The sequence below is a fragment of the Trichogramma pretiosum genome, unplaced genomic scaffold (assembly GCF_000599845.2).
Source record: "Trichogramma pretiosum strain Unisexual culture from Peru unplaced genomic scaffold, Tpre_2.0 scaffold10, whole genome shotgun sequence".
NCBI classification, from domain to species: Eukaryota; Metazoa; Arthropoda; class Insecta; order Hymenoptera; family Trichogrammatidae; genus Trichogramma; species Trichogramma pretiosum.
In genome coordinates this window covers 1,945,472-1,964,366 of record NW_019641652.1, presented here as the reverse complement: position 1 = coordinate 1,964,366, position 18,895 = coordinate 1,945,472, and the positions used below count along the sequence as shown (strand labels likewise).

The 18,895-nt window shown below is 42.1% G+C and overlaps 4 protein-coding genes across 10 annotated transcripts; 2 read left to right on the top strand and 2 right to left on the bottom strand.

Annotated features, from left to right (window-relative positions):
* The first annotated feature begins 64 nt into the window (after nt 1-64).
* LOC106659105 (tumor protein p63-regulated gene 1-like protein) lies at nt 65-4,601 on the top strand. 7 transcript variants are annotated; one of them, XM_014381444.2, is made up of 7 exons: nt 65-376; nt 486-696; nt 767-943; nt 1,068-1,175; nt 1,546-1,679; nt 1,829-1,850; nt 2,690-2,835. In XM_014381444.2, exons 1-7 carry the CDS (start codon nt 283-285, stop codon nt 2,736-2,738), a joined length of 795 nt encoding a protein of 264 aa, XP_014236930.1. In that variant the 5' UTR covers nt 65-282; the 3' UTR covers nt 2,739-2,835. The 7 variants fall into 7 exon arrangements, with proteins under 7 accessions (XP_014236930.1, XP_023315696.1, XP_014236929.1 ...); XM_014381442.1 differs by having other exon boundaries at nt 76-130; nt 185-376; nt 1,829-2,727; XM_023459928.1 differs by lacking the exon at nt 1,829-1,850 and having other exon boundaries at nt 66-376; nt 2,690-2,814.
* A 1-nt stretch (nt 4,602) lies between these two features.
* On the bottom strand, nt 4,603-5,559 carry LOC106659106 (histone H2A). The gene has a single exon (XM_014381445.2). It carries the CDS (start codon nt 5,527-5,529, stop codon nt 5,149-5,151), a length of 381 nt encoding a protein of 126 aa, XP_014236931.1. The 5' UTR covers nt 5,530-5,559; the 3' UTR covers nt 4,603-5,148.
* A 211-nt stretch (nt 5,560-5,770) lies between these two features.
* LOC106658783 (histone H2B) lies at nt 5,771-6,245 on the top strand. The gene has a single exon (XM_014380901.2). It carries the CDS (start codon nt 5,791-5,793, stop codon nt 6,163-6,165), a length of 375 nt encoding a protein of 124 aa, XP_014236387.1. The 5' UTR covers nt 5,771-5,790; the 3' UTR covers nt 6,166-6,245.
* A 1,334-nt stretch (nt 6,246-7,579) lies between these two features.
* LOC106658495 (hemocytin) lies at nt 7,580-17,994 on the bottom strand. The gene is made up of 21 exons (XM_014380495.1): nt 17,873-17,994; nt 17,711-17,784; nt 17,206-17,643; nt 16,803-17,093; nt 16,248-16,669; nt 15,900-16,173; nt 14,021-15,828; nt 13,579-13,940; nt 12,634-13,496; nt 12,200-12,556; nt 11,413-12,139; nt 11,055-11,334; nt 10,868-10,975; nt 10,227-10,785; nt 9,794-10,141; nt 9,594-9,707; nt 8,728-9,509; nt 8,381-8,650; nt 8,161-8,310; nt 7,812-8,085; nt 7,580-7,734 (listed from the first exon to the last, which is right to left on the bottom strand). Exons 1-21 carry the CDS (start codon nt 17,992-17,994, stop codon nt 7,580-7,582), a joined length of 8,778 nt encoding a protein of 2,925 aa, XP_014235981.1.
* Nucleotides 17,995-18,895: the final 901 nt, after the last annotated feature.

Here is an 18,895-nt window from a genome sequence, read left to right as displayed (position 1 = left end):
CAATCCATTCGATTCCAAGAACAGCAGTAGGTAACTGTAAACTGACAGCTGGCTGGACTGTATTCATAATATATATATACGTATCATTTCAAGCGCAGTATTAAAACACAAGATAAGCACGAGTTGAGCAGTAAGATCTTTAAGTGAATAAACTTACCTTTGTTTAATAATACCAATATATAAGTTGCAGAGTACTCAAAATTCAGCCGGGGAAAAGAAATTATAAGCTTTTTATCGTAGTTAGAGACTCTAAATAAAAATTTCATCTAACCTATACCAAAAATGGACGATACCTTTTTGCAGGACGAGGAGCCAACTTTTGACAGGGCTACCTTGGAAATCAAAAATGAAAACATCGATACCATAAGCTCACGAAGTAATTTTTTTATTTATTTTAAATAACTCGAACCGGCTTGAAATCTATTTAGACATTATTGGTAAAAAATTGCATACCTCACTTGTCACCGATCTTTATTATTTTTTAGGTGTAAAAAATAAAGATGCCGGTGTAACATCATCGTCCGATGCTAATAGTGTTCCTGTGGGTGTTCCTGGTATTCCATACACTCGGATAGACTGTCATACATTTTTCTCGGATAGGAACGACGTTGTAGAAAGAGCCCTGGCTGATTGCAAGCGCGATTTACTTAGTAGCGCAGAAGAAGATGAACTTATTGGAACATGGATGCTTACTGAGTATTTACTATTATCAACATAATTTTTCCTAGTTGATTATATTTTTACTTTTTCAATTCTCTAATTTTAGGATAAGTTTATGGGACACGGAAAAAGAAAGATTAGTTCTTTTGACCAAACATTCCTTGTATACTGTTAAATATGATCTTATATCATTGAGAATATTAGAATATAATCGATTATCTTTAGAAGATATTGATACATTAGTTGCTGGACAACTTGTTTATCCACCTGCCTCACTATTGCCGTAAGTTTTAAATTTCATATCTATTTCTTGTAAAAAGTGTTGTTTTTTAATAATAACAAAATAATTGAGCTAACAATAAATGTCACAATCAAAAATATACTTTCTCAATGTGATGGATGTCCAGACGCTTGAATGGGTTTGCGGAAGGTTTTTCTTCATTAATACATAGTGCTGTGCGGCAAGAATGGTCCTCCATTACTTCACTATCGAGCACTGCTCAATTCGAACCAAGGTACTTGATACATAGGCTGTATTATTTGTACCTTGTTTTTCTATTGTTTTTCTATTCATTTAATGTTTATTTTTTATTTACAAGCTTATTTTTTCATGTTTTGTTTGTATGCTAATAATTTCATCAGCTGAAGTGTGCACATAAATCTCATCTTCTTTTTTTTAACTAGTTAATTTTTAATCGGTTTTTGTTAGTTTGAAAACCTGTCTTAATTTTATTACCCCTGCGTAGTTGAGTATTGAGTAGATTTGAACTGAATATAATTCATTTATCAACATTTTTTATTTAGATCTTTTTGTTATTTCCTATTTATTAAATGTACTTTTTCTTAAACAATTTTTATTGGTTTGATACCCAATGTTCAAATTAGGAATCGAAATATGTTTGGTATGAGATTGATGTGGAATAAGGGACAACCATTATCTGTGGATAAAAAATGGAATCCTTTTGCCAAAAACATTCCATGGTTAACATTTTCAAGTCATCCTCTCTATTGGCATAAAGGTATTTTTCTAAAAACGTGTAGATAAAAAAATAAATTTCATGAAAGCTATATTTTTGAAAAAAAATTCCAATTTCTTTGAAAAGCTTTCAATAATTTATTAAATTTTATTTTTTGAGACAAGTGTTAGAATGTTAATAACCTGTTGCAGGATCAGAGTCTGATAGAACTAAGTATGATGTTCATGAACTTCATTCAACATTATTGGAATTATTACCAGAAAGTTGTCAAAAGCTTGATAACTCTATTGTCATTGAAAACTATGTTGGTTTAGGTTCTTTGGTGCACAACCGAACAGGCCTTGGATTCTTTAAAATTCGAGGGAAAATCAGTTTTTGAATTTTACCTCTCATTTATATTCCTTAAAACAATTTCCTTCTCATTGTTATTGTTTTTTTCTATTGTTTCTCCTCTTGATAAAAATATTTCAAAATACTAATAAAAATCAAAAGCCTAATACATAATGAAAAACACAGAGGAAAAAGATTCAAACAAGGGAGGAAAAAAAAAGAAAAAATCTTTAATAGATTACTTATATGTCTACATATTTTATCATGTGTTAAAGCTTTGTGCTGCTGTAATGTTTTTTGTAATTTGGAACTATGTGAAGAGTTATTGGAGTTAATGGTCTTGACAGAAAATCTAATTAATACAACCTAGATAGTAATTAAATACTATTTACTTTTATTTTAATTTATGAATAGAAATTCTGTATACAGAATTGATTAGCTCAACTAAATAAAAGTTACAGATAGGTCTAACTTAAAATTGATAGAAGTATGAATAGTCAACGAATATTCTTAAATTCTATTGTATGAAGATTTTTAATGATAATATAAAAGTTTATTGCTAAAATGGCAAAATTTTACTAATTTTATATACATGTATATCTTTCAAAAATTATTTTTTAATCTCCGAAGCTCGTATATATATAAATATTCCAATAGAACACTTTCGAAAATTTGGTAGGAAAACAGTAACACGTTGAGTGAATATTTGGTCTTATTTACAGGCAAAAAATTACAAAGTTCAGTTATTATGATTCCATCCTGATAGTATAATGAACCTATTACCTCGCAAACCACGGACAATTTTCCTTTTCGGATTTCTTTTTGGTTTTCTCATTGTTTGTTTTATCGAGCATTCGAAAAATGGCACAGGAACGTCAACTCAAACAGATAAAGGCCTGAAAACAACGTTGTATCCAGTACAAGACTCTGCGACGTTCGAAAAATGGCAGGAAAATCTAAACATTCATTTCTCGACGGTTGACGCGGATTCTCATGTTTATGGCTCTGTGTCGGGTAAGAATAATTTGTGAATTCTCACGCATTAAATCGCCTAAAAGTTCCTTAATTTATATAGTTTGCGTGTTATTTTTTTATCCAAGGGAAAAATGTGATTTCCGAAGATGAATGGCTACTGCAAAAAGTATCTGTGACTTGCGTGATTTTCGTAGAAAAACTGAAGCTCGCCGAGACGATACAAGACACTTGGGGCAGACGCTGCAATACCTTCATATTTTTTTCTCAACGCCTTCAAGACGATAAATTGGGCGTCATAAATTTAGGCATCAAGTACACGTCTTCATGGCACTTCCTGTGCGAGTCGATGAATTATCTGTGGAACAGAAGAGATGAAATCTCACTGAATTGGACGATATTCGTTTTGGACAACACCTACGTTATAGCGGAAAATTTGCGTTACAAACTGGCCCCCTTGGACTACAAGAAACCGCATTATCTGGGACATGCGGTGATTCTCTGGGGTCTACCGTACAACGTAGCGCAAGCCGGTTACGTCCTCAGCTACGGGGCCTTCGAGAAACTCATGCAGGTCTACGATACTCATAAGAAATGCGCGACCAGCGGTAAATTTTGGAAAAAAGAAGATTTTTACTTGGGTAAATAGCGCTTTGTGCCTAATCGGGGAAAATAATCGAGAGGATGGAATGAAATAATCGTCAATCGTTACGACGTGTTTCAGGCAAACATTTGAGGTCGCTGGGGATTCATCCATCGGATACTCGAGATCGCGAGAAACAGGGCACGTTTACTGGATATCCTCTAAGTACGATGTTGCGGGGAGCCATCGTGCCGGACAGCTACATCGTACGCGCGTATTATCCTCTCGCGTCCAAGTGTTGCTCCGATCGGCTGATCACTTTTCGAATAATCGACGAAGAAAAGTTGCGAACCGTTGATTACTTCCTTCATCATGTCAGGCCGTTCATTAATGGGAGCCATGGCAATAAACCGGCACCCACTCCTTTCCCCGAGGATCAGGTAATTTTCTATACTTCTTACGAGACACTTTTCAACGATTTTATGCTCTATCGTTTTTCAATTAGGTATGGAAAATGGCACTGCGAGAAGAATTCAATATCACTGATCCGGAAAAAATATTGGGCAGCGATCGGTACTTTGAAATCTGGCGGGAAAAGTATTCGGATCCGAAACACTTTTTTGAAGCTTTTAGAAGTAACAGAAAGGACCATAAAAATGTTAAAAATCGATGATATATTCATCGCTTGTTTTGTAAATGAGTCTAGTGCAATACAAAGCATTTACATAGGTGTTATCTATTCAAAATTTTACGTCAAGATTAAAATTATATTTGTACGAATGATTGATTATCGTCGATAAATATATTTTGATGCAATTATTTCGAGAGTAACGAACTATTTGTTATGGCTATTGTGAATAACTTTTATAATTAGAAATTTAAACAATTTGAGTTATATTGCAGTATGATAAAAATGGTCTGCTTGAAACGATTATTGAATGAATTTTATGACAGTTGATATTACTATTGAAAGTTGAAGGTAGTGCTTATGCTAGAGCTTGCTCAATGGATTTAGGGGTACGCTATAATTATTAAAAATAGTTGAATCTTGTAAATTAATTTAAAAAATAAGTTTTTATTACAAAATTGTAAATTTTAATTCTAAAAGAATAAAAAACTTTTTTTACTACACTCTAGGCATTTTTTACATTCAATGTTTGATATTACGTATCATTCATCTTATCGATTATAACTCAATATTAATCGTAAATTCGTAATTAGCCGTAAGAATTTTTAAAGATCTCCAATTCGATTCTCGAACCATTAACACAATGTGGACTTACTTCTGAATCAAAACTTAAGCAGTGTTGTTGACCGTGAGATTCAATTTCGATTTTCGAGTAGGTGCATTCGTACAAATCATGAAAAATATGGCATTTAGCTTTTCCTTAACTATAAAAAAATCCATCAATATTTAAGTCTGAATCATCGTCAATTTTGTTAAATTGACCGGCATTCCGGTAATTTCAAATATTTTGGTATTTGAGCAACTATTAAGTTATCGTAGTGATCATTTATTATTAATTCAAAGAAATGATAGTGTACGACGGTTGTTCAACGTTTGACAAATATGGTGGCCCTGAAAAGGGCCTTTTTCGGTCGCAAATATGCATAACACCTGTAACTTTAAGCTTTCTTTTCGGTCTTCTTGGGCAAAAGCACAGCCTGAATGTTGGGCAGTACACCACCCTGGGCAATAGTGACTCCAGACAAAAGTTTGTTCAACTCTTCGTCGTTGCGGATGGCCAGCTGGAGATGTCTTGGGATAATTCTGGTCTTCTTGTTGTCACGAGCGGCGTTGCCAGCCAACTCGAGGACTTCAGCGGCCAAGTACTCCATGACGGCGGCCAAGTAGACTGGGGCACCAGCTCCCACACGTTCGGCGTAGTTACCCTTGCGGAGCAGACGATGGATTCTGCCGACTGGGAACTGAAGTCCAGCACGAGTTGAACGGGTCTTTGACTTGCCCTTGGCTTTGCCAGCGCCACCTTTACCACGACCAGACATGATGAATATGTAAAGTGAAAGAGAGTTGCACACTCGTTACGATTGCAAAAGCAAATGTGCTGCTAGCTGGGCATGTCAGAATATTTATACTTTGGCTGCGTCCCGACGCGAGCCATTCGTGCCGACGCGTGAGAGTAGCGGTGGAGGGGGTAGAGTCAGTTTCTCGCGCGCCACACAGCCGCTCATATAAATACAGACTGCAAACTCGTGTCCCCTCATTCTTTCGTATTCTCTCGAGTTCGCAAGATCCCAATTCTCGCCATGGCACCTAAAACTAGCGGCAAAGCTGTCAAGAAGTCTGGCAAAGCCCAGAAGAACATCTCCAAAAGCGACAAGAAAGGCAAGAAGAAAAGGAGGAAGGAGAGCTATGCCATCTACATCTACAAGGTCTTGAAGCAGGTCCACCCTGACACCGGTGTGTCCTCCAAGGCCATGAGCATCATGAACAGCTTCGTCAATGACATCTTTGAGCGCATCGCCGCCGAAGCTTCCCGCTTGGCTCACTACAACAAGCGATCGACCATCACCTCCCGGGAGATCCAAACTGCTGTCCGCCTGCTGTTGCCCGGTGAGCTCGCCAAGCACGCCGTCTCTGAAGGCACCAAGGCCGTAACCAAATATACGAGCTCGAAGTAAATTGATCTAAAGCAGCTACAACTTACAATCGGCCCTTCTCAGGGCCAACAAAATTTTCATACGTATGACAATCTAATCGAATAAACCACATGCTATTTCGTATCGTTAACAAATATTGGTTATTGATCATAGTTAAAAATGAATTATACGAAAATCAGCCCGGTAACTAAAATTATCATTAGGGGAAAAGCGCCTATTATAGCGCAGCGTCTAATGCGGCGCACGTTCATTTAGCATAGTTTGAGATATTTCAGCTTACTAAAATTTATGTAGTATATTCTATACATGTCAATCATTTAATTTTTTTCAAAAAAAATTATTGCTTTATATTTTCAATAATGAATGACAAGCAATATAAAAAATTCGTCTGTTTTCATCTAATAATTACGAGTTTTAAACTTGAGAATATAGTGTTCACAGCTCAAACGCGATTTATAGTACATATGAAGATGAAGTATTTGTGCCCTACTTTAACATAATGCTTTAATATCGACGATTCATCAATTGGTTATTGAGTAATTTGCAATATAAGAGAGCCTTGTTATTATCTTATTGAGGCGCATCATCGGGGCCAATTATGGCGCACGTTTTTACGTGTTAATTTGATGTGCGCCTCGTAAGCCGCCGGTGTACCATCAATATTAAATTGTAATTCTATACAATATATTTGATCCATCTGGGATGTTAAAATTCTGAGTAATTGTTTGGCAATGCCAATATAAACAAACTGAGAATCATTGCTTTCATCTGATGGGTTGAATTTTCGTACACAATAATTATTTTTTAATACGAAAGCCCTAGAGCACGTGTTAATTGGTCTCGGCGACTAATTACACGTACTCTGGGACTTTTCTGTTTTTCGCGGCCTAGGGCAGTAATATACTATTTATTAAACTGTTTAGAAAACCGACTTGAGTTGATTCCGCAGGTGTGAGTTCCAGTACCATCTTCTGCCGTGGTTAGTACAGCCTTATACTTTTTACGCCGTATGTTGTGCATGACCGTCATTTTACACTGACATAGACTGTGACTTGAGCCTATGTACTATGTGTAGTGTGTACCTTATTATTTATAAAGAATCATGTTACATCAGTCACAGTTATTTACTCTCAAAACATATGTTGCATCTGTTTATGCTCTCGAAATAAAATTATAAACAAAGTTTTGTCCTCAAAAATATTTTTAAGAAACGGTGATGGGTGAAATTTTAGAATAATATTAACGCAAATATTTATTTCTTAAATTCTATTTTTATTTCATCAAAATGCATTGATAAAACTGTAATACTTGACAAAAGTACAATCCGAATTCACTAATACAACTATAGTTAAGAAGTCTTTGCAAAAGTGGATTTAGACTTACATTTTAAATCGAATTAAAAATTTAACCGACTTATTGTAGATTATAAATATGTTTAAATATGCTGGGGACATATTTCACAGCTGCATAAAGATGGAACTGAGATGGATTTTTTATAATCATGTCCATCCTCGCAAGACATTTCAACCTCGATATCGATGTATTTAGCTGGTTTGCAACATTTACAATATTCGTCTTGATTACCGGTCACTGAGAAAACAAAATGTCACGTCATTATTTTCATTATTCGTACTTTTTCTAAAAGCAATGAATTTAGCAGTACTTACAGGGGTTAAAAGTAGTCTTTGAGAAGCAAGTACCCCCGCATTCGGTCAGACCCTCGATGAATTTTTTATTCATACACTGCCCATGAACCTCGTCATTTTCTTTGATCATGTGCATCGTCAATTGGGCGTTTAATTTTTCTACGCCACACTCTTTTGTGATCGATTCTGGTTTAGGCGGTGGACATACCTTGCAGCAACCTGTATCATCGTATTTGGCATCTTCGAGCTTACAATTCAACTTGGGACACGCCGTTACTGTTGTAGTCACCATCAACTGCGAATCGAATAAAGAATTGATTAAATAATTGTTCTACACTAGAAATAATCGTGCAAGGGTGAATTCGCTCACTTGGTCATCTTTTTGTACACATTCATGACTGGTGCAGTTATCGCTCTTCCAAGATTGACCCGGCTCATAAAGTTCGTCGCCTTGGACGCATGCGACTTGTTTGCACTCGCCGCAACACTGTCCATGTTTGGGTTCGAATAATGCCGAACCCTGCAAGAAAGTACGAATAAATATTGAACAAAATCAAATATGCACAAGATAAGTAAACCAGCTGTCTCACCTTGGGGCAAGTTTTAATACACGTCTGCGTGATAGAATAGATAAAAAGGGGCTTGCCGTCTTCGGCAGGGACACATCTGTACGAGACACAGCTGTCATCGGAGGAAATCCATTCATCGCCTGGTTTGTAAAGATGGCCATTGTGTTTGCAAGCCACACGCTCGTAAACTGGACAACATTTTCCTGCTTCGTGGGTCATTGTTAGTTCGTAATCGCGTTTCTCGTTCTCGTCGATTTCGTTACACTTCTCCTCGGTGACTTGCACTTGAATCTGCAAAGTACAAAAGAATTTTCGTGAATTTCTCATTGGAAGGAGAGAAAGAAAGCGAGAATTTGAATGTTCCATACCGAATGATCGTTGGACAGGCAAGTACTCTTTATGCAGTGGTCGTGCGAGAACCAAGTCTCGTTGACGACCGCGACCTGACCGTCGTGCACGCAGGCCGTTTGGACGCACTTGCCGCAGCACTCGTGGCTGGCGTCGTCGTGGCGGTACTCGTAGCCCAACTCGCAGGAGGACTGGTCGGGGCACTGCTCGACGATCTGGCTCTTGATGAGGCCGTGCTCGGGCTCCTCGGCGCACACCATGCTCGTGCACTTGTCCTCCCCGTTGGGATACCAGACTTGGCCGGGCGCGTAAGTCGCGCCGTTGTGCTTGCAAGCGACGCGCTCGAAGTCCGGGCAGCACTGCTGATCGAGCCTCACGGGCCGCAGCGCGTACTCCTCGGCGTCCGGATGGCTGAGCTCCGTCAGGCACGACTGCTTCGAGCAGGCGATACGAGGCGCGCCCTCGTGGTCGAGCTCGCAGACGCACGACTCGCACGAGTCCACTTGCCATCTCTCGCCGATTTTCTTGGCACTGTGTACTTGGTCGTCCTTCGTCAGCAGGCACAAGTCTTTGGGGGGCTCGCACGAGTGCGCGATGGGACAGCACTCGTTGTCGGCTCTTCGCTCGGACACACGTTTGTAGTACTTGGGGCAAATTGGAGCTGGTCTGCAATTTTCTGGTTTGCAAACCGCTTCCATCCTTGGGCAGCAACCACTGTGATTGACAATGGCTTCGTATCCTTCCTCCAGCGGCGTCTTTTCCAGTCTGCTCACCGGTGGGCATTTATCCTTCGGCATGCAGTCTGATCGAGCGTTTACAAAAATTGCGTGTAAATATCAAGTGAGAAAATAATTGCGATTGGCGAGCTGTGAATTATTTGGCTTACCGCAAATGAATTTCGTGCAACCGTCGGTATCTTTGATGCCCTTCAACTCTTGGCCGTAACCGCAATTGGGTACTTCTCGGTCCTTTTTCTCGCAGGGTTTCGGCTCGTCCGGTACTGTGGAAGAAATTTGGCATTCGATTGCAAGAAAAAAAAAAGGGGGCAATCTGTTTGATTGTCAGAAGTCGTTGAAAGCTACTCACAACATTGGTGCACGGGACAGCAGTCGTCCTCGGACGATCTCAGAACGAGCTTCTCGTTGATTCTGCAAATCGGCAGGGCCTTGGGGCAGGTCTTGGTCGTGCAATTAACGGTCTTGTTGTGGCACGAGCACGTCTCGCACTTGTTCACGGTCCAGACGTCGCCTTCGACGTGTCCATCGTTGTCGCAGATGGAGCATTGAGTCCTACTCACGCACTTGCCGTTGTGAAGAACTTGGCCCTGTGGACAGAAGCAACCTTCGCTGTAGATCTTTGGCCCCTTGCAAGATGATCCGTTGGGGTCGTCGCAGGTTTTGCTGCATCTAGATTCACAGGCCTTGTACTCTTTGCCTAAAACGACGAAAGTTTCCATGTGAAGAACGGCCAAAAAAATACGATCGAATGACTCAAGTATAATTGATGGAGAGATGCGTACCATCTTGGCAGTTGAAGGGGCACATATTTTCGCTACGCCAATCGATGCAGAGACCACTCTGGGAACACTTCTCGGCGTAAGCAGCGATGGACTTGCAGTGGGACGTTCCGCACATGAGGGCTCTGTGACACTCCTCGAGATACGGCTTGTACGAGTGAATCGCGTGGCAAACTTGGAAGGCCTTGTCGTTGACCAATGCGTCGCAATTGAACAATTGCTCGGTGGTCGGTACTTTGTCGCACTTTGACGTGCGATCGGTGGTGGGCGGGACGCAAGTGTCGCGCATCACGAACGGTGGCGGCGACTCGATCAGCCACTTTTGGCCCTCGTCGTTTCCACGATTATTGTCGCAATCGCCGCACAGACCCTCCATCGCGCCGCCGAACGTCCCCCATGGTACGTTCAACATGTGCCCGTAGTACTGGTTTGGCATTGCGATCTCCAATTGAATGGTAGTGATGAGCATGTTGACGCCGCCGCTCGGGATTTCCGTGAGCTTCAACCACGACGTTGTGTAAGGTAATTTGGTGATTTCTGTCGAGTCGACGCTACTGCTCACCTAAACGTTTAGTTATGTTAATTTAATCGAGTCGTGACAAAACAGTCTTTGCGCCATTTGGCCGATATCAAATTTTTCATACCTTTTGAGTTGAGTTATTGTATTTCAAATGGATCAGGTGAGAATCGTACTTGACTGTTATAGCTTCGATGCAAGTATCTTCTTTGCATTCTCCGTTTGTAACGTAAACCTTTAAAATCACATTTCATACGTTTAATTGAAACGTTTTTAGAGACAAGTACTTTAAAATCACGAAAAATGCCACAAACCTCGTAGGAACTTTGTTCGTTTTCATCGACTCTATGCCTGGAAAACAAATGAGTCTTGCAACTGCCCTCAAAGGGTACGCTGGCTTTATCGAAAGTGATCATCTTTCCCGAAGAGATAGCCTGACAGTTGCAATTTCTGCATCCGGTGACTTTGACGCAGCTGTCCTTGTCACGGACCATACCGTCTGGACAGTAACAACCACTTAGACACGTAACGCTGTCCAAGACAGAGCAAGGTATTTCTTGACGAAGCCCGAGACAGATTTGCTCGCATTTATTTCTGCAATATTAAGGAGAGAGTATTTTGTAAGTTTTTAGGAAAAAAAAGTTTTTTGAAGTTAGATTTGTGACGATTTACTTGAAACAAGGTTTGTGGACGAAGGGTGGCTTACAAGGCTCTGGACATTTATGAGTAGTTCTCCAGCTAGCCAAGTTAATATTTTTGTCAGCAGACACGCACTCGTCGACGAAAGACGAGAGGGCCTCGCAACGGCACTCATCTCTATTTCCTTCTTTTTTGCCTAAACATTCGCAGTTGCTCTCGAGGCAGCTGGAAATGTAGTGCTCTCTGTTTACGGATTTCGGGCAAACACTGGAGAACGGCTCCTCCCTGACGGCGACGCAAGATTTCCACGCCTCTCTCTTTCGTTCCCTTGGACAAGCCTTGACTGTGCATTCTGGGGTATTAGATATTTTCCAGAAGTCGGCGAACGTCTGATTCAGACTTCCTTCAACATGAATAAAGTCAAGATCGTTTTTGGCTTGGAAATCGAAATTGCCACACATGCCGACGACTTTGTTATGCAGCGTTACTGGAGCCTCGATGACGATGTCACCGTTGGTCGCTATGGACGCCGACAATTTCAAAGTACGGTACTCGATTCTCAAAGTGCCTCCAACAGATGTGATCTTGATTTTGTCATTTCCCTTCGGCATCACTTCTCCGATGACCTTGATCTGATCAAGGCTCAATGGCAAATCATCGAGTATGATGTGTTGGTCGGCGAACAGTTGGGCTTGGTGATTTTCGAATCTTACAAGTAACGATTTTTGACACTTGTACTCATCATCGCATTTTTCGTTTACTAAAAAGAAAACAACAGTCAATAAAGTATCATACAAAAAATTGCAAAGTTCAAGCTTACCGATAATGAACCAATCTTCGGCTTTCTCATCGGCGTTTTTAACGAGCACATGGTGACACACTTCTTGTGAGTACCGTAATTTATCGAAAGTAACGATATGGCCACCTTTGTTCTCACAGGTCTTGTACGGGGGTGGAGTCGGTACGCAATGATTGTTGCAAACAATTATTTTCGTATCTTGGTTATGTGCAGAATGGTCATATAGTAGTTGAAAACCTTCCGGGCATTTATCCAGGCAGCGTATTTTTTCAGGCACGCATACCATTCCATTACAAAGTTCTATATATTTTAACGATCCAGATTTTTTTTCTTCTTCGGTAACTAATCTAAAGTCTGGCGGGCAACTTTTGGGGCACTCTGAATTCATGATAAAGCAAAAATTAAATATTTGTTGAAATATTTAAACGATCGAAAATTTGAAACAATATACTTACCGTTAAACTCAGGGGGTGGTATATTTTTAGGAGGATCAGGGGGTGGGCAAGTTATATCCTCGTCATCAGGGCAGTCCTGGATACCATCGCACCATTGATCATTGCGGATACAATCGCCATTAGTTGGGCAGATCTTGTGATCTTTGGGACAGTCGTTGCAGTCGCATTCGCATGTTTCAGGATTGAGCGTCGGTCGTTGACCAGCCAGAGAGCAGTAGGGGCATTCCTTTGGCTTGCATTCGACAAAACCGCCCGGTTCGCAAGTGCAAGAGTCGCACGAGCTCTGGCCAGAGGGTATGTTGCAAGGGCACGCAGCTTTTTCGACGCACTTCTTGCCGTCCCAGTATTTGGAATCGTCCTCGCAGTGGCAGACACCGGGTTCCGGCGCGACGCCGTAGCAAAGATTGCACGGTACTTCGTACTTGCGATAGTTGCAACCGAGCAGCTGGATCTTCATGGCGAGGTGCAAGTGCCATTGAATCGGAATGATCTTCAAGTGTTTGGCGACGATCTCGGTGCCGAACATGTTTCTCTTGACGTGCAGATCGTCGTCGTTGGCGTAGAATATCCTGCCGTAGCCGCGCGAGTCGCGCACGGGCAGCCACTGCTCGCCGTCGAGGCTGTAGAGGACCTTGTAGGCACTGGTCCACATGCCGTCGATACCCTTGGTTTCGATACCGGTCAGCTCCACCGTCTCGTTGGCGAAGGTATAGACGACGAACTGCTCTTGGTTGTCCTTCATGGGTCGCCAAGCTCCTTCGGTCGAGATGTTTACGCTCGGGGTGGTACCGATCGGGAACGCCGATGAGAATCTAATCGACTCGATGGTGTCGGCGTCCATCGCGTCGGAGCACTTGGGTTCCCTGGAGAATCACGAGGCACGACGATAAGAGATAATGAAAAATTCAATTTTATTTAGCAGCAGCGTCGCATTCGAGTACGTACTTGTTGCAAGTTGGCGTGTCCAACTCTATGCATTGAAGCTTGCCAGCAGCGCAAACGCAGCTCTCGCAGTCGCCTCTCGGCACCCTCTCCCCTTCGTAGTACTTTTGTCCGTTCAACTCGATGCAAGGAATTTTGCAAGAGTCGCGAGGTTGACACTCGGTGTAGGACGAATTCGTGTAGACCAATCCCTTGCCGCAGGGCTCCGGTTCGCAACCCTCGAAGCAATGATTCTGGCACTCGGTGTCGATCAGATCTTTGAACATCTTTGTGTTTTCGCAGCTCTCGAGCGGACACGAGTAGATGCACGAACGGTACGTTTGTCCGGCGGGACATTGGAGCGGGCAAAGCTTTTGCTTGCGCCACTGAAGAAAAATAAATGACGTTATAGAACTGCGGTAAAAAGAATTTTCCTTGATCGATCGAATAATCGTGAAAAACTCACTTGAATGTGAATGCCGTGGGCGTTGCACTCCTCGGCGTAGGCGGAAATGGCCGTGCACAAACACTCGCAATCGCCGCCGTCGTCGCAAGCGCAGGCGTCGTTGATGCACTTCTTCACGTAGTCGTCGGGCGCCACGGCCGAGTGACAAGCCTCGAAGGTCTCGCCGAGCATGACGCCGCACTTCTTGGTGGCCCAGGGCTTGCGCTCGGGATGCTTCGAGCAGGTGTCGATCTCGTTCTCGTCGATCGAGTGGGCCGGGCAGTACGAGTCGACGCGCCACGAGTCGACGAAGAACTCGACCCTGGCTTCGGCCGGACCGCCCGAGGGCGTCTGATAGTCGTTGGTCTGATCGTCGTCGTAGTTGCCGCAGAGCCCTTGGACCTTGTTCTTCCAGTAGGGCAGCAGTCGCAGGTGCATGCGAGTGCCCTCGTCCCAGTCGAGCTCGAGGCCGAGACTCTTGACGCTCAATCTCCAGAAGAGTCCCAAGCGCCTGTGCTCGATCTTTCGCAGATTCTTCAGGGTGGTCTCGGTCAGCTCCTTGCCGCGCTCCAGCACGACGCTCTCTTGAACGTCGCCGTTGCGGATGCTCAGGGTGATGGTCTTGGAGCAGGTGACGCCGGTGGTGCCGCAAGCGACGTTGCGCACCTTCACCTCGAACGTCATCGAGCTGGACAGCTGGCCCTTGGCGTAGACGTACTCGCAGGCGCCCGAGAAGTCGTACTCTCGGCCGTCGAAGCTCGTGTAGTGGGAGTCACCCCAGACCGAGCAGACCCCGGTGCAGACGTTCTGCGAGCAGCTCCACTTGCCCTTGTTGCACTGGCAGGTGTTGCAGCTCTCCCGGTAGGTCTCGCCGTCGCGGTAACTGCGCCCGCCGTGGTAGCAGGGGCAGTCCTTCTCGGGGATGCAGCGATACTCGTCGGAGCCGAACAGCGACTCGAGCACGTAGCCCTTCTGGCAGACGCAGCCTGCCTGGCAGCGAGCAGGGCTCTGCTCCACGTTCTCGTGCATGTTGCGGCAGGTGCGCCGGATGGCCGGCTCGCACGGCGTCATCTCCAGGTGTTTGTCGGCCTCGCAGCTCGGGAAATGAGAGCTGTCCAGCTGGCTCGGGTCGTCGTCCTTGAACGGCTTGCAGTCCCATTTGCCGGCGGCGCATTGGCAGACCTGGTGAACGCCGTCGACGGTTCTGACCTCGCTGACGCCGGGCGCGAACTCCTTGCCGTCGCGCAGACACGGGCACTGGGCGATGGGCACGCAGTTGCCCTTGGAGTCGAGGCTCTGGCCGCGCGGGCAGTTGCAGCCCTCGACGCACTGCTCCTCGCACTCGCTGTCGAGGGAGACGTCGCCGCAGGATCTCGTGCAGCTGCTGCCGCAGACTTGGTACTCTTGGTCCATGGGGCAGGAGACTCGGCACTGCTCGACCTTTTGGCGCCACGGAATGACGATGCCTTTCACGGCGCACTGCTGAGCGTAAGCGCTGATCGTCGGGCACAGGCACGAGTCGAGCTTGGACGATTCGCAGCCGCACATGTCGTACAAGCACATCTGATAAAAGTGCTCGGGGTTCACGGCATTTTTGCAGCTCTCGAACGTGGTGTTTTTCATGACCGAGCAATACTTTTCAGCGACTGCTCTCTTTTCGGGGTGGGCGTCGCAAGTGTGTTTCGGCTCTTCGCTCACATCCTTGCAATTCTCGTCAACCTTCCACTTGTTGGCGAATGCAAAGACGCTGACTTCGGTGGAACCATCGGGTGTCCAGAAGTCATCCTTCTGGGTCGACGTGAACGTTCCGCACATACCAGCAACTTTTCCTATCGGAGATATCGATGACGTTTGAAAAAAATCCGGAGCATCTCGATTTATCTCGGTTCAAATAACTTACCACGCAGTTTTTCGGCGACATTGATGTTAACATCATAGACTCCGTCCCAAATTACTTCGAGTCCTACGGGTAGCCTTACTAGGACGCGAGAACTACTGATGTGTCGAACGATTGCTTTGCCCGCTACCGTAACAGGTAATTGACCGGTAACTTCTGAGCCATCGACGAACACTCGACGGTCACGCATGAGCTCGATTGTCGTCGAAGCCCAATTAATTTTTACGCTTCGAGTACAGGTGGGCTCTCCCGGTAAAACGTCCCTGCCTCCGAAAACCTGAAACAATTCATAAAAAAAACTGGTTAATTAAGGTTGCTCAGTCGACGATCGATGTAATTTCAAAAACTTACAGCTCCGTAATCGCAAATTCCATTGACACCGATTACATTGAAATCGTCTCCTTTGACCAGATAGTAGGAGCACTTCCCTTGGAAATCGTACTTCTTCCCATCGAAGGTGAAGTAGTGAGGATCGCCCAGGACGCTGCATTTGGCGGGACACTTTTCGTTCGTACACTTCCACTGGCCAATCGGTTGACAAGTGCAAGTATTGCAGTCGTCCTTGATGACTTCGTTCAAGGCGAATTTTTTGCCGTGACGCAGACAGGGACACTCGTTGACAGAAACACATTTCCCTTCGTGAAGTACGGTGTTTTCGGGGCACATGCAGCCTTCGTCACAGGTGGACAGAGGGGATTCTCTTGTTGGGTGAGAGCACGTTGGATTGGCAACGGCACAATCGGAGTAGATTTGACCGCCGCTGCAACTCATAGCTGAGGGAAAAATTATAGGTAATTGCGATGTAACTTCAAAACTCTTGTACTTTTCGATATAAAAAATATTATTTCAAGTATTATAATGTAACGAATGATATTGAAATTAAAATGTACAAAAAATAGTACTCACGACAAAGGTAGAAATCGCGCCAACCAATGTGCGAAATATCTATTCTTTTAGAGCAGCTTTTAATAAGAGCTCCGTAAGCATCGCAGGAACAAGCTCTTTTGTCTTTCTTGTCACATTTCTGATAAATTTCCACGCACTCTTTTTCAAAAACTTTGATGTCGGGTTTCATACACTCGCTATATTTTGGATTTGATAGTAGGGCTCTGCAAAATTTCTCTTCTTCCGTTACTTCTACAATTTTGGAAAGCTCAGAATTTGGATTTTTTGAAAATCGGACAGCTTCGCACTTTTCTGTGAGGAAAAAATTGATTCAGTAATTTCAGTAGAATAAAAATCAAACATATTTACAAACTGAGTGCTTCAAGTGCATTCAGAAGTAACTTAATAGTAAAATTCAACTAACCATCTTCATTGTAGCGATATGCATCCAAACTTCCACCTTTCCAATAATCGTCGAGTGATTTATCGTTGTAGTTACCACAAGTACCACTGACCTTTCCAAATAATTTTTCCTTCACATCGATTTGAACAAGTTTATGCCCATTCCAGAAAATTTTAAAGTTTTCGAAAAATACTTCCAAGTGTGTATCAATTTTTTCAAATCGAACTTTCGACCCTACTTTATGTGGCAATTCTAATTGTCGACCGGATGATTCTAAAGTCAAAAGTCTGTTAGCTTTTTTATTTTGAGCTTTCAATTTATAAATCTGATTGCCGTAGTAAATTCGAACATGGTAAGGACATCCATTTACTTCAGCATCTTCTACATCGCAATTTTGTTGCAAAGTCACTGTTACTTTATTTTCATATTGAAAGAAGATATACTCGCAACCAACGTTAGCTAAAAGAATAAATTATTATTACAATAAAATATTACTATTTATAAAGATAACATTTTTTCTACTTACAAGTATCAGTTATTTTTGCATCATCGAAGGTATGGTGAACAATACCATCTTCTACGTAACAACGTCCATCAAATCTGAGAAAGAAAAAATATCGATTAGCTGTTTTAATAAAACAAATTGCATGCATGTAAAAATTCAGAAGTGGTAATAGTCTATGCTTACCCAAAAGTTGTTTTTCCAAAACTAAAAAAGTTATAAATCCAATCCAATGGACCCGCATTGGCACCGACTGATACACTAAGCAGTACAAATACCAAGGCGTAACAAATCGATATACTCTTCATTTTGCCAATTTTGACGATCCGCAAGTATTACGTTAACATTGGTCGGGCTTCATCGGTGATGTTCCGACGAGAACTGAAACTTTTTGCACAAATTCAAGCTATATATAGTTATTTACTTTAATAATGCTTGTCTGCCATCATTTTCAAAAGTGAACGATCGCGTTTGAATGAGGGGATAATGAACTTTTTATGGCTATCTCTCTGATTTTGTGGTCTTAAGGCAAATTTTTAATTGCTTCCGAATTATTCGGTCACTTTAAACGATTTGACAACGTAATCGAAACTTTGATAAAACGGCAATTGATAATCAAAGTATCAATAAAAATAATTTGAACTTGAATTTCAGTAATTGAAAAGAAGAATGAATTTGCGATAAAGTTACCTCAATAATGTGAATTTTATAAAATCAATGTAAAAATGGACATTTTATAATAACTTTTCAAGTTATGTATATTTAAATACTTTTTTTATACTGGAAAAAAATAACATATTTGGTAAATAAACAATCATTTTTAAACACTTTAGATTGTTATAAAATTTACTTGTACATAATTTAAGATATTAAAAATATTATAATTAAAGTTTAATTGTACTTTAGGATACGTACAGTGTTTTAATAATTTTTTTCTTAATTTGAACATTTTTTATATTGATTTATGCACTATTGATTTTATAAAAAACTAATTGTTTTAACATCAATATAATATTTGCTATAATGAATTAATTTGTCGCTAACTGTGCGGAAATTCTTTTATTTATACCATCGTGTTTATTTTCTCTCCTGTACTAAAAATTTTAGTAGTTTCATGTTTATTAATATTTATCTTATAATTTTCTTTACTTTTATTTGAGAAATTATTTACATTTACCTTTATTCCCATAATCTGCGACCTCTATATCT